General features: G+C 39.6%; 1 protein-coding gene across 3 annotated transcripts in view; it reads left to right on the forward strand.

Moving 5' to 3' along the window:
• Positions 1–16,572, forward strand: part of LOC106874573 (medium-chain acyl-CoA ligase ACSF2, mitochondrial) — a 25,234-nt gene extending 8,662 nt beyond the window's left edge. For 2 of the 3 annotated variants that reach the window (XM_014922350.2, XM_052970267.1), the window contains exons 2-3: positions 1,818–2,014; positions 14,748–16,572. In XM_014922350.2, the coding sequence (XP_014777836.1) occupies positions 1,869–2,014; positions 14,748–16,212 (1,611 nt within the window). In that variant the 5' untranslated portion in view covers positions 1,818–1,868 and the 3' untranslated portion in view covers positions 16,213–16,572. Of the gene's footprint in view, positions 1–1,817; positions 2,015–3,643; positions 5,145–14,747 lie in introns of those variants that run through there. The other variant, XM_014922352.2, reaches the window with a different exon arrangement.
• The last annotated feature ends 43 nt before the right edge of the window (positions 16,573–16,615 follow it).

The raw sequence follows: 16,615 nt of genomic DNA on the forward strand, positions 1-16,615 counted from the left end.
ATATATATATATATATATATATATAAATATATAGGGACAAATTCCGTTTGTAAAACTAAAGAAAATGGTTAGATATCTGCGTTACAACTTGTTAAGTAACAACTCGAAACATTTACGCACACACGCACACACACATACACGCACACACACATGTAGCATGTATGCACATTAACGATTAATAACGAAATATACGCATAAAAATCAGACAAAATGAATGACCAATAGTAAATGTAATCGGGTATAACATCATAGTATATGAAGACAGCACACGCACGAACGGGTAACCTACTGCACACACACACAAACACTTACGCATCCACACACACACCGACTCTCTCACACACACACCGACTCTCTCACATACACATACACACATCCACACACACTCTCACTCACAGTCACACACCCACACAGTCACACACCCACACACAAATCGACTTACACACACACACCCACACCGACACACAAATCGACTCACACACACACACACACACACACGTGTGTTTGAAGGTAGAATTTACAGTTTTTATTTTGAAAGTAAAAAAGCGTTTCCCGATCAACCGAAATAGATAAAAATTTACCTATTCACAGACCATGTATTCCTTCATTTTGGAGCCAACTTCCTAAGTAGTGGCTCATACAGAGCTATCATAAATATTAACATTTTGGTCACTTTTTATGTGGCTCAGACAAAGACTCAGTGTTCCCTATTAGAACGCAAATTGATCCGCTAGATTTTTGAAAAATATTAATATTAAACTGAATATCCTCTAAAGTTTACTTAATGGATTTGTATGCCATTGATACATGTAACGGTCCGGTTCTTTGTTTTATTACGAACCGGCTTTCAAAAATAACTTAACCGAATCGTTACAGCATATTTTGATGTTAAAATTCTTTCTTTTGTGACATCTAAACGGCCCTGACTGATACACTTAGAATTCCTATAGAACGAGAGTACCATGCAAATAAATGTCCGCGAAAAGTTAGTTGCAGAGATAGTTGAAGATGTTTTATTGAAATAAAACTTACAGCAATATAATTGCAAAGAAACATTTGAAAAATGCGCAAGTTTATTGAGTAAAAACCCATATTTACAAAACTAATTTGAATAATTGAAGTTTGAAAATACTATAAACAGTCCTTCTATTCTTTAGTCGAGCAAATCGACCTGAGAACTTATTCTTTGTAAGCCTTGTACTTATTCTATCGGTCTCTTTTGCCGAACCGCTAAGTTACGGGGGCGTAAACACAAGCAAGGTTGTAGACACACACACACACACACACACACACACACACACACACACAAATACACACTCGCATATATATATATATATATATATATATACATCCAATACATTAAGTACGATAGACCCCGGTTTCTTCAAATATGCTATGTTTCATGCGGATGGTATTCTTTGGTATTTTCTCCCAGGACTTAGATATACATATTTCACGATACACATGCAAAAATAAAATTCAGGACAAATCCTGCTGGAAATGAATTAAAATTTCACCTTGTTTCCGAAAAAATAAATATTAGCTTTATACAATGAGAGGAAGGAGCGAATTTCAATGATTTTCCGTGCTTCCCATTCGCCAAAATTTGCTCCTATGTAATAAGAAATGTACGTTGCATCCTCATTACGATGATATGACCATAATGAGGAAAATCAAATGTTTTCTTACTGACGCTTAAATTTATGATTTGTTTCTGATTGTTTAGAAATTAAGAAAATCATAAATTTTATGGTTGCTTAAAATGGTTCGTATTAATAGTTCCTGTTTTCTTTTTTTTTTTTCATGTCTGGTTTTAGAACAACGCCATTTGATAGGAATACGAAACGTGAAGTTTGTGGTTTTTCAAAATGTCAAGTTACCTTCATACAAAAGAGAATTCGCAAATTTCGTATGAGACGATCCCTGAAAGATTGCGTAAGAGAGCTGAAGAATATCCAGGCAGAGTGACAATCGTTTGCTACGATGCAGAATTCCAAAGACACCAAATAACCATGTAAGTATATGCGAAAGTGAATTAAATATTTGAACCCAAAATACAAAGTTTGATCAATAAGTATCCAGACTATTGCCATAGTAACAACGGTAAAGCATGCAGAATGAAGCCGCTTGGAAAATTGACCTTGAACTCTGCTGTGCATGCGCACTAAGTTTTAACGTTCTAGTTCACCTCCGCTGTTTTCAGCAGTGCTTGGTAGGAAGGTGTGTAGTGTGTAATAGTCGCATTGACCATGACAGAGAAAGCTGCTATGGCGATACCTGCTCAGAGGTCTACACAAAGTTCCAAAAAGTGTATGGAAAGGAGTGTATGAGCCACACACAAATGTACGAGTGGTTCAGACGTTTCCAAGATGGCCGAAAAATGTCGATATTGACGAACGTTCTGGGAAACCAGCAGAACTGAGAAAAATATCGCAAATGTGCGTGAAGCTCTGAGGGGAAATCGTCGAATTACCATTCGTGAGTTAACGGAGAATGTATAGATTAGTTACGGTTCAGTTTAGTCCGTTATCACTGAAGATTTGGGTATGAGATGCGTGTCTCCCAAGTTTGTGCCAAGACTGTTTTCAGCAGACCAAAAAGACAATCGGGTTTCAGTTGCACAAGATCTCTTTGACTGTGTCGAGAACGATGAAAACTTTTTCAAAACTTTGCGTAGGCCTTTGAGCAGGTTTCACCAAGCTCTTGGCAAAACTTGATGCCGATTCTCTGCTCAACTTTCTCTATCATGGTCAATGCGACGATCACACACTACACCTTCCTTCCAGGCACTGTTGTAAACAGCAGAACTGAGCTAGAATGTTAAAACTTAGTGTACCTACAGAGCAGAGTCCAAGGTCAATCTGTGCCAAGTAGCTTTACTCTGCGTTTTTTAGCTTCATTACTATGGCAATGGTTTGGATACTTATTGATCAGACAATGTATGACAGAACAGGTGACGTGCAACGTTCATTGTACCTGTGTTTGTATGCCAATATATTTTCTTGTGTGTAGAAGCATAAACATCCATACTCGAGTGACGTATTCTCCTCTGTCACTCATCTTAAATGTTTGGTGTACTTAAGCTATGGTCTATCAGAAACTGAAATCGATATACATCGTTTATATAGGAGGCTTACTGGTAGAGTAGTTGAAGCATCGGAAACAATGCCACGTGGTATTTGTTGCTACTTTCTGTTTCTGAATTCAAATCCGATTGAGTTGATTGTCATCCTTCCAAGATTAATAAAAAGTTTCAGTCTCTGGTAGAAGACTGGTAGAATTGGGAAAATGTTGGCTCAGATATCTTGCAAGATTTGTTCTGTAAATATATTTTCGCGTTCCAGATTCGTATCTCGAAACACTCTACTTGGCCGTAGATTTAATCCTGCAACTGGTGTCACCATCTGGCATCTTAGATGTCTGTAGCAGAGTCCGCTCTTGTGCATACATTGGGGGAAGTCTCCGGATTGAGGATATCTGCATCAATTTCTGGGTAGTTTTGCTTGTTAGTTCAGTCAATTATCAACAAAATGCTCTGCGTTCTTTCAAGGGAATATAGAAATATTAAATATATATAATCTACTCTATTATGAAACTATGTATTTAGTAGCATATATGTTAAATATGCTGCTTTTCTTTACAGGAAAGAGGTGTACGATGGAGCGGTGAAGTTCGCAAAGGCTTTGATGAAACTAGGCATTAAAAAAGGAGACACAATTGCATTTTGTGTTCCTAACTGTGTGGAATGGATGAGCTACGATATTGGAATCATGATGACGGGAGCTTATTCTATGAGATTAATGTTTGGATTAGCAGATATGAAATCTATTATAAAAGGATGTAGTGCTGTTGTATTTGGATCCAAATCTATTTGGGACAATTTCTTAACTATTGCACAAATAAATGATAATGGAAAAGTATCCTGCGAAGCGTGTCTTGATTTGAAGTTTGCCATTGATGTATCCAATACAGATGGACCAGCCAATGCTTTATCTGCTGCTAAATTGATGGCAGAAATAAGTGAAGATGTCGCAGTTGAATTTCCTTACATTGACCCAGAGGATATTGCATCAATCAATCAGACTTCCGGAAGCACAGGTGTGCCCAAAAGTATCTGTCACAGCCATTTTGAATACTTGAACTTACCTGATTCAGATCATAATGAGAGTTCTCGCTTTATCATATATAATAGTCGTCCAATGGGATATATTGGAGGATATCCGAGGACTGTGCTAACCAGAGGATCATTGCATGTCAGTGGAGACGTAGAAATGCTGAATGATCCGAAGAATCTCGATTTTGTTATAAACATATTGCAGAGAGAAAAATGCAACATGGTTAGTGTTGCACCACAAGATATGAAGCGACTTAGCAACCGTGATTTCCGTGTCGATATAATAATATCAGGTGGAGACATGATTACCCGGGATACAATAGAACATGCTTTGAAGATTGCAGATTATTTCTTAGTTGCTTATGGAAGTACTGAATCTGTCTTCGTATCTTACAAACTTTTTACGAAAGAAAACATTTCGGAACATCGACAAGGAATGTTGGGTCGGCCAGTTGAAGGTACGGAAATCAAAATTGTTGACGAGGAGAAGAGGGTTGTAGATATTGGAAAGACAGGCTATTTGTATTTTCGAAGTAAATGGGTAGCAAAAACACATCTGGATGGTACTTCATGTTTAGAAAATGGTTGGTATCCAACATCAGATATTTGTTACTTAACTGAAGATGGTGATCTCATAATGGTTGGAAGAAGCACAGATTTTATTAAGAAGTGTACAGTAAAGTTATCTATTAAACTTATTGAAGATTACGTCGGACGTCATCCGAGTGTAGATGCTGTGGTTGTCGTACCAATCCCAGATCAGGCGGTTGGAGAACGTGTGTGTGCTTGTGTTACCCTTCGACCAAATCAAGAGTTCAATGAAGAAGAATTGAAAAAGTTTTGTACGGAAACAATGCCGCATCCAGATAACTTTGATTGTGTATCGATGCATCCTGATTATATTTTATATTTTCCTTCATTTCCACTTTTGGCTAGTGGTAAGTTTGACAAAAAGACTATAACAAGTTTGGCTCTTAAGAAAATTTAAAAAATGTAATAATTGAATTAAATTATCAAGATGAACAAACGAGCATTTTGGTTTTCGCTGTTTAACATATATGTGTTAAGGTTTCCTTCTAAATAAAGGTGACATACTTCGTTAAATATATACATTTATGTGTATATGCTTACATACGTACATACATACATTCATACATGCATATATGCACATACAAATATACATACATACATACATACATACATACATACATACATACATACAGGCCAGAAATGTGAAAGACTTTTCCATTTTTTCTAAGCGTTAAACTAATACACCTGCGTGTTGTTCTGTCACCTGTCTTTGTCTTTTGTTTTCTGTACATTTGAACCATGTATTACATAATCTCACGTGCTTACCCCAGTTTGATCCTACCTGGCTAAACTTCCTCCTCTCATGGGCCCTCATCTCTCCTAACTTATTCTCGAACCTTAGGTATCTCTCCTCATCCACCTAACAATCACCCCACCTGGATTATAATTGGGAGTTTGTACATTTTCTAACTCTACCACCATGGATCTTACTATGCACCTTCGATGATGTATATCGCACTAATGATGTATATCGCACTACCACGACTTGTCGGACTTTTGGAAAATTTGAACTTCGTACGGTAATAACTCCTTTTTATCTTTATCTCCTATTCCTCATTCCAGTATGCCTAATCACAAATCCATTTTCCTCCACCTACGCCACCCTCTCAAACATTATCTCATCTCGCTTACTTTCCGTTGCCTCCAATCTTCTCTCAACGTTTCCCCATTCACTTTCAGAAAAAACTTGACTCTTCAGTCACTTTCCTTCCTCAGTCGCCGCCTTCATCACAACCTCATCCCCAAACGTTTCCGCCTCCATTTCCACCTTACTCCCCACTCTTATCCATCCTCTCTCCCACGTCCTGCCCAATCATGCGTGCCACCATCAGTTCTAATCTCTCCAAAATACATACCCTCAACCGCCTCCTCCCCCTTGCTTACTCCATCTTTTTCTCCTCTTACACCCCCCTTCGTTGCTCACTCCATCCTACATTTCATGTTCCATTTCAACCGTGTTCTCCACGACTCTCTTGCTCGCACTAAACACCATAAACTCCACTCACGCCTTCATCCTGTTCTGCCCGATGCCACTACACCCACTCCTTCCTTCCCACTTCCTAACCCTTTCCCTAACCCTAACCCTAACCCTAACCCTAACCCACTCCTTCTTTCGCACTTCCTAACCCTTTCCCCTTCACGCCAACCTCGCTACTGTTCCACCTTCTCACATATCACTTCCTCCTCTCTTTCTCCTCCCAGCCTTCTACTGTCTCCATCACCCCTATCCCACCTTACTCCCCTTCCTCTACCCAAACCACTCCACTTTACTTTGTTACTAGCATTTCTCTAGCTCTCCCCCTCTCCTTAGTAGGGGATCTCCGTTTCATATCTCTCATTCTGTTTAGTTACGAGTTTCGGACCCGTGCTGATGTCTAACAGTTCGTGCGCCACAATACTCCATCTGCATCTAATGAAGAAGACTGCTTCACTGACCTGGGCTGCCGACCATCTCACTGGACGCCAGCTCCCTCCCATTCGGTTTCAGGCAGTTGATCAATTTGCTAGTGTCAGTCAACGTGTTGTGGACGGGTTCAACTTTCGCAGGCGTCCCCGATATTTCGACATCTCCCGGACCGAACCCTCGGCCCTTCAATGTCTCCGACGCCGTCAAGACATCATCATCAAACCGGCCGACAATGTTAGAGCTGTGGCGGTATGACATGCAGAACGCTGTCGGGCTGATGCGCTTTGCCAACTTCAAGACACCTCCTTCTATCGTCCTAGCTTCACGCCCCAGTTCCATGTCTATTGTCCTTGCTCCACTTCATACTCTCAATGGATTGTATCATCCACAGTTCCGGACCTCATTTCCTCCTACTGTATACCTCCCATCGTCCCCAACTTCATTGTCCGTACCCACCCACTATTTACTTCTTTCCAAAGATCCATACGCCCCATGGTTTTCGCCCGCAGCTGCCTCGCCTCACTCATCTCCAAGTACATCGATCTTGTCCTCGCATCACACCCCTAGCGACTTCCCTCTCTCCACATATTCAAAATACCAAACATGCTCTCCGTTTATTTAATTCTTTCTCTTCCTCTCCTAGTTCCCCACGACTCCTGTTCACCCTCGATATTAAATCATTATATACTGCAGTCCTGTACTTCCACTCAACCGGCCATTTGCTACATCTGTTTGTGTAGATCTGTCTTTGCACAGAGGCCACCTGGACTCCCGCCTCCGCCGTGAGCACGAAATGATTTTCTCTCTTCATTCCTATGCTCCCTTTGGTTTCAATTCGTTATCTCTCTTTATCTAAAACCAACCCTACACACATTCACACACATCTCCCACCTTTAATTGCTTTCCTTCTTCCACCCCACACCTCTACACCACCTAACTCAGTATCCTCACCACACACCATTAGGCACACCCTCACACACACATGTACTAACATATACCTCCCCACTCCACACACACTAGTAAGCGATATCTCCCAACCATTAACTCTCACCACCCTTATCCCACATCTCACCTCCATGAAAACCTCCACAACACTCAATATTCACTCATGTGAATACACTCAATACACACGCACACAACACGTAGAAACAGACAATATGAACATGCACACAACATGCATAAACACACAACTTTTGTGCATAAAAATACACAATACACACGCATGGTTTAGGGTCACGCACACAAACACACACACATACATACACACACACACACACACACACTCATAAGGAACAAAAACTTCGTGTACAAACACACACACATGAGTACACACTACACGAGCAAGTACACATTAATTGCAACATATAAGTGATTGTACACGCACATACAGACATTTGATATGCTCACACACCTGATAGCCTCACACATGCGTACTATACACAGCTTCACACGCATATACGCACATCCATACATACACTGGTACATGAATACACGGAATACACACAACTCCACACAATGCACGCACTGATTTCCTTATGCACACAGACACACATACACACGACCATGCGCATACACAGATTCACAAAATTTTAAGCTTATCAACACATACATTCATACTCGCTCACCACCATCCACACACACTCTTATACAGCATTTGTTGTATTTCCCTCGGAAGACTCGCAGAGATAACACAACGAGTTATACAAATTTAATTATTACATTTATTATTCAATTATATACAAAGAACGCACTCACCCAATGTTCGTTATGAATAAACAAAAGTCATGTCCGCCATACATATATCAATGACATTTTACTACGACAGTCACACAAGACAACAACAATGAAACAATGAACTCAGACGAACCACAGTGACACACGGAACGTCAGACGAATTACATATCTAACAGTCCATATAACAGCATTCTTACATACACACACGTGCTTGTGCATCCCAGTTCAGCCGAGTCACCCTTATCATCTCCTCTCTACTCAGCCTCTTTCTAAGGGTCACTTCATTATGTTAAACCATCAATCCCAACAAGCTTTTTTTCCTCTCTCCGTCTTTTTTTGTCTCTCCACTTTTTTAACTCTCATCCCTTTCTGTCGAAAAGTGTAAGCTCGAAACGTCAAAGACTTTTCCATGCTTCCCGGGTGGCTTGTTCTCTCGCCTGTCTTTGTCCTTTGCTTTCTGTAGATCCCGCTAGTGATGAATATTTCTCATCCTATTGGTCAAAGAATTCCTCAACAGCAGGTGCTTCTAGATGTCTCACCATTGTATAAGGTGCACAGAGTGTGCTTGTAAAGACAAGAACATGACATACATTGATGAGATTTTTAGAAGCATTACGGAGAGATTAAATGAACATTTGAGACAACATGACAGCAAAAATGGTCCCCCATACTCTACCAACATTCCAGAAACCATATTGGGCTGACTTACATCCGCATTTTATCGAAGAACCCGAAGGACACATTCACTCAGACACATACAGGAGTACGTCCTCATAAATGAAACGTCTCCCCGTACGAAGTAGGAAATACACGTAGAAGGTAGTGGTACCCCAATACCCACAGTATATACATACACAGGCAGATTTGTTAGTAGGCTGTTATGTAGGCGAATATATATATACATATATATAATCTCTGAACGAGGTATAAACAGCAGCAGCACGGCGACGTGAAGTATATTTGCCACTTAAATGCGGCTAAACCCTAAGGGTGAATGCTACTGTAGCTTTTAGCCCCAGGAGAACATCTCCTCCACCTGGATATTGATACATAGGCAGGTAGACAAATGGATATGTAGATAAACAGATAGGTAAATAGTAGATAGGTACATAGGTAATATGGACAGACAAGTACACACACAAACACAAACACATGAATATGCAGAATACATACATACATACAAACGTATACACATGCATACATACACATACATACATACATACATATGTGTATACACATGCACGCTGATGCACACACATTCGCACAACCAAACAAAAAGAACGCAGTTCCGATTACAGGCAAAGTCAACAACTATTGAAGAGGTTGTAAGAAGCTATGAAAATTTTCGAAAAAAAGAATAAGTAAATGAGTAGAAATCGAACAGGTGATTGTGTTAATTAATTAGACATTAAGACAGGATTATTCTCCCCAGACACAACAAAATATGCTTCAACACACGAATTCACTTAAGGAATCTTGCAAACAAAGCACAAAAAAGAAATATATATATATATATATATATACACCAGTTGTTGAGTGTCCCACCTATAGGGGATCCATGGTAGATGTGTCGAAACAATTGTCGTGATTAACAATAAATTCTCGTATATTCCATCTCCCGTCATTCATTTGCCATATATATATATATATATACGTGTGTGTGTGTGTGTGTGTGTGTGTGTGTGTGTGTGTGTGTAAATAATATGTGACAATTATTCGGTAGCCATAATGATAAAACTCCGAGTTTCGGATGTCTGGGCGGAAACCCACGTCGCCATCTCTTCAGTTATCTGGCCATCGATATACATACATGCATATATATATATATATATATATATATATATATATGATATAAGTGTGTATAGGGATAAAATTATCCAGGCGTCTACCGTGGTAGCTCTCAGGTATATTCCAGGTTACGGCTAACCGCTTCAACTAGTATCAAGCGACAAAAATTGCTAAGTATTAGCAACCTCGCTGAAATTCTTCCGATGGGTAACTCCGGTTTCACTTCCCTGGATTATATATATTATCAAGACTGTAGATTTCTAACAGTTATAAGCAATTATAAATGTTAGTGGCTATGTTCTAAAGACAGACGCAGGCGTGGCTACGTGGTAAGAAGGTTGCTTCACAACCCCATGGATTCGAGTTCAGTTCTATTACGTTGCACCTTGGCCAGTATCTTCTGCTTTTCCTCGGGCCGACCAAAGCTTTGTGAGTGGATTATATATTTCACTTGTGTGCCTTCGTATCTGTCTTTGTCCCCCACCTCACCGCTTGACAACCGGTGCTGGTGTGTTTACGTCCCCATAACGTAGCGGTTCGACAAAAGAGACCAATAGAATAAATACCAGGCTTTAAAAAATATAATCTCCAAGGTGATGCCCCAGCATGGCCGCAGTCTAATGACTGAAACAAATAAAAGATAAAAAATAACACACACACACACACACACACACAGATATGTAAATATTTGCGTGTGTGTTTCTTCAACAAGAATAGTAGCTGTTAGATCATGTGAACTCAATAAAGCCATCCATACAGTTCACAATGGAAAAAGAAAAAGACAATCAGCTGGCATTCCTGGACGTATTAATAACACGCACCAAGAATGGATTCAGGACATCCGTACACCGCAAGCTGACCTTCACTGGACGATATCTCAACTTCAATTCCCACCATCCATACAGTGTAAAGAGAGGGATTGCTCAGTGCCTAAAACATCGAGCAATGAATATAAGTAGCGATCGTGATACCCACCACGAAGAAATGATGAAGCTCAGTAACAATCTGTTAAGCAACAACTACCCCAAAAGCATACTCTCCACTCCAATTATGAAGAAAAGAGAGGATGAAACCAATAAACTGTCTACAGTCTGTCTACCCTATGTGAAAGGCCTCTCCGAAAAGATACAAAAGATATGCAACCCATATGACATCAGGACAGTATTCAAAAGTAATACAACACTTCGCAAATATCTCCTTCAGATAAAGCCACCAATAGAAGAGAATATGACCAAAAAACTGCGTGTACTCCATCCCATGCAGCTGTGGTAGGTTATACAAAGGCGAAACATGTCGCCCCCTCAAAATAAGGGTAGAGGAACATCGCAAAGCTGTGACACGGTGAGATATTGATAAATCGGGTATAGCTGATCATGACGGCTGCAAACTCGTGTTCGAGTATTGCCAACGCCTGATCGAAAGATCCATACATGCGAATGCTACGACCAGCCACTTTTTGATAAGTCTTACCTCTTTTCAAGCGATGCCTGTGCATTTTTTTTTATAATGGGGGAATGATTTGCACAAATCCTGTCCCAGGTTCTGAACGTGAGCAACATAAACTCGAAAAGAAGAACTAGTCTACATCATCGAATATTGACAGTGTCACAGGTTTTCTCTCAGTGTTTCCCTCTCCTAGAGAGATGTTGTAACAGCAACACAGGGTCCTCTCACTCGCAGTGGGGCACCGCGCGCCTGGACACTAACCCAGGTATTTCCACGTCTCCGAGCATACAAACATGCATACATACAAATGTACACATATTGTCAGTTGGCTGTTGACTGCTCATGAGCTTTTCTGCTCTTTGACAGGTTTAATTTTTCGTCCTGAAGGGTGTCGAACAATTATCCTTCTCACCAAACAAGTTTGATGGGGGTTGCCAGTTTAGGCACCGATTATACAACCATGCAACTGGTTGTATTGGGTTAAATGTTAGTAGCGCCCAAGAGCTCACCTGGCATACACACATATATGTGCATATACATACATACACACATACACATACATATATACATACATACATACATACACATAAATACATACATACATGCATACATACATACATGCATACATACATACATACATATATACATACATACATACATACACAACACATCGTGGACAAAAGTTTGTCAGGAATTCAGCCTAACTATCAGTCTGAAGAAGACCAAAGTACTGGGCCAAGGTGCCAAGCACCCCTCTCCACCATCGCTATCACCATCACCATCAACAGCTACAAGCTGGAAGTAGTCCATGAATTCACCCACCTCGACTCTACCATCACTGATGACCTCTCTATGGACCCTGAGATCAATGGGAGAATTGGATGAGCGTCCTCCACATTTGCCAGGCTCACAAAGAGAGTCTGGGAAAATAGAAAACTGGCTGCAAACACCAAGATTGCTGTCTATACGGCGTGCGTCCTTAGTACGCTACTTTACGGTAGTGAGACATGGAGTCTCTATTCCAGATAGGAGCGGCGTCTCAACGGCTTCCACCTTCGTAATTTGAGACGCATCTTGGATAACAAGTGGACCAACCACATTACCAACACCGAAGTCCTCAACCGCACCAAGATACTCAGCATTCTCGGCCTGCTTCAGCCGCGTCGTCTGCGTTGGCTCGGTCATATACATCGCGTGCCAAATGGGAGGATCCCAAAAGACCTCCTGCATAGGAAATTGGCCACCGGCACACGAGCACGAGAACGATCTCATCTTTGTTTCAATGACGTTTGTAGGAGGGATATGTCACTCGATCAAGACGTCCTGAGATGGGAGGAGGTCCCAAATGATCGCCGATATTGCAGACAAATACTGCGGAGAGGATGAAGCGAGCAGAAGACAAACAGGAACTCGTCACTAAAAAAAAACGTACTACTACTACTACTACTACTACTACTACTACCACCACCACCACTACTACAGCCAACGATTCAAGTCAACGTACAAGACAGCCATTATGTCCCCACACATAAAATGCTTCCACGTGAACTCTGTTGACACCAGTAAGAAACAATTATGAAATTTTCTTTGAATTACACTTTTTTAAAAAATATGTATTTTTGATAAGGTTAGTTTTTTCAGGAACCGAAACATGTAAAATATCTCTGAGAAAATTAAAATTTATCGTGTATAGTGGTGCTTTTAAACTTTTTTTTATAAATATATACCCACTCGTATGTCACCTACACTTTTTATCCATATATATGTATATATATATATATATATATATATATATATATATGTGTGTGTGTGTGTGTGTGTGTGTGTGTGTTACGTCATATTTTGACATTTATAGGCATTTTTATGAACTACGTCCAATATTCGCGGTTTTTCATTATTCGTGTGTGGTCTAGGAACGTAACTCCTGCAAATACCAGGGGACTACTGTAATGATAAGTTGAACCTTGTATATAAGTAGTAGTTTGTATAAATGTAGTTTGATTGTCGGTATATATATATGGTTATGCATGAACTACTGAATAGAAAATGCTCGAGAAATAAAATGCACTTACCTATTTAAAACCTGAAACGCTGGGGAATCAAATCAACGAATTGAAATAAGTTTTAGCAAATGCAAACAATTCGTATTGAAATGCAGAATTAGCAAATGCTAATGAGATTACCGTTATTAAGATGTCTGTTTGTACCCATGAAACAGTTATCGTCGAACTTCGGCATTTTTCGTCAAATTGTAATCTTTATTAATGGGTAAAACCAATTTGGCGAAAAAATGACCAGAGTCTGATAGAGAACCCGTGTCGTCATCATTTTTGTGTATGTGCGTAAAACAAGTTTTTGGTCTCAACTCATCCTTAGCGCATATTCCATCGGTGTATAAAATTTCAAGAAAATCGGCTGAAAACTTTAAAAGTCATGGCAGAAAATAACATTCATATGAGAATTTGCATTGAAATGTCCTATCGATTTTACCCTCTCAGATTCACACACTTTTTGCAGCTGACCTTCAGTTTTTTAAGCCTTGTAACTGAACTCGGGAGGCCGGGCCTCCAGTATTGCCTCTCCCGATACACTTAAAGCCAAGAACTTTTTAGGCTGGCTCGAGTAAAATAACATATATGTGTATGTCTCAGTGTGTGTGCGCGCGCACGTGTGTGTGTGTATGTGAGTGTATTTTCATTTGTGTTTGTTTCTTCCACTGCTTGACAACTGGTGTTGAATTATTTACGTCCTCGTAAGCTAGCGGGTCGGCAAAGAGACGGATTGAATATAAACAGTACTGTTGCTGATTTTATCGACTTCAAGGTAATTCCTCAGTATGGTTGCATTCCAATGACTGAAACAACTAAAAGATAAAAGCTACAGAAATCCATACATACAAACACACACATGTGTGTATGTTCAGTTGATTGGAGCGCGGGCGGGGTGGAGTCAAAGAGTACAGAGGTGGAAGTTTACTGTGGTGTTTGTGAATTCAGAATTTACTATCTTGGCCATAGATATCACTGAGATTTCTGTTGGTAGATTAAACTATTACCATCGAAGTTATCTGCGCTTTCTTAATATAATATAGAAATGTAAATAACTTACTATATCACGAAATTATGTGATTAGCGGCATACATGTTAAATATGTTACTTTTCTTTGCAGGAAAGAGATGTACGATGGAGCGGTGAAGTTCGCAAAGGCTTTGATGAAACTAGGCGTTGAAAAAGGAGACACAATTGCATTTTGTGTTCCTAACTGTGTGGAATGGATGAGCTACGATATTGGAATCATGATGACGGGAGCATATTCTATGAGATTGATATTTGGATTAGCAGATATTAAATCTATTATAAAGGGATGCAGTGCTGTTGTATTTGGATCCAAATCTATTTGGGACAGTTTCTTATCCATTGCACAAATAAATGATGATGGAAAAGTATCTAGCGAAGCGTGTCCTGATTTGAGGTTTGCCATTAATGTGTCCAATACACACGGACCAGCCAATGCTTTATCTGCTGCTAAATTGATAGCAGAAATAAGTGACGATGACGCAGTTGAGTTTCCTTACATTGACTCAGAGGATATTGCATCAATCAATCAGACTTCCGGAAGCACAGGTGTGCCTAAACGTATCTGTCACAGCCATTTTGATTGCTTAAACAACAAGGATTCAGATTTTAAGGACACTTCTCTTATCATATTTAGCAGTAGGCCAATGGGATATAGTGGAGGATATCCGATGACTGTGCTAACCAGAAGATCATTGCATGTCAGTGGAGACGTAGAAATGTTGAATGATCCGAAGAATCTGAATTTTGTCATAGACATATGGCAGAGAGAAAAATGCAACATGGTTGGTGTTGCACCACAAGATTTGAAGCGACTTAGCGACTGTGATTTCCGTGTCAATATGATAATGTCAGGTGGAGACATGATTACCCGAGATACAATAGAAGATGCTTTAAAGGTTGCAGATTGCTTCTTAATTTGTTATGGAAGTACTGAATGTTTCTTCATGACTAACAGAATTTTTACACTAAAAAACATTTCGGAACATCGACAAGGAATGTTGGGTCGACCAGTTGAAGGTACTGAAATCAAAATTGTTGACGAGGAGAAGAGGGTTGTAGATATTGGAAAGACAGGCTATTTGTATTTTCGAAGTAAATGGGTAACAAAAACACATCTGGATGGTACTTCATGTTTAGAAAATGGTTGGTATCCAACATCAGATATTTGTTACTTAACTGAAGATGGTGATCTCATAATGGTTGGAAGAAGCACAGATTTTATTAAGAAGTCTACAGTAAAGTTATCTATTAAACTTATTGAAGAATACGTTGGACGCCATCCGAGTGTAGATGCTGTGGTTGTCGTACCAATTCCTGACGAGGCAGTTGGAGAACGTGTGTGCGTATGCGTAACCCTTCGACTAAATCACAAGTTCAATGAAGAAGAATTGAAGAAGTTTTGTACAGAAACAATGCCGCATCCAGATAACTTTGGTTGTGTATCGATGCATCCTGATTATATTTTATGTTTTCCTTCATTTCCACATTTGGCTAGTGGCAAGCTTGACAAAAAGACTATAACAAGTTTAGCCATGAAGAAAATAACAAAAATGTAGTAATAATTAAATTAAATTACCAAGATTAAGAAACGTGTATTTTAGTTTTCCCTGTTTAACATGTTAACGTGTTAAGGTTTCCTTCTCAATAAAGGCGACATGCTTCATTAAATATATACATGTATATATGTATATGCTTACATACATGCATACATAAATACATACATACGTACATTCACTCTTATTATCTCCCCTTCACTCAACCCTTTTCATAATGTTGAACAATTAATCTCAACAAACACTTTTTTCTGTTTCCGTTTTTTAACTATCTTTCCATCCCCCCTCTTATCCCTTTCTGTCAAAGACCTCTCTACTGTTCTCGGAGTGCTTGTTGTTCTCTCACCTGTCTTTGTGTTTTGTTTTCTGTACATTTGAACAATATATATATATATATATATATATA

This window comes from Octopus bimaculoides, chromosome 8 (assembly GCF_001194135.2).
Source record: "Octopus bimaculoides isolate UCB-OBI-ISO-001 chromosome 8, ASM119413v2, whole genome shotgun sequence".
Lineage (NCBI taxonomy): Eukaryota > Metazoa > Mollusca > Cephalopoda > Octopoda > Octopodidae > Octopus > Octopus bimaculoides.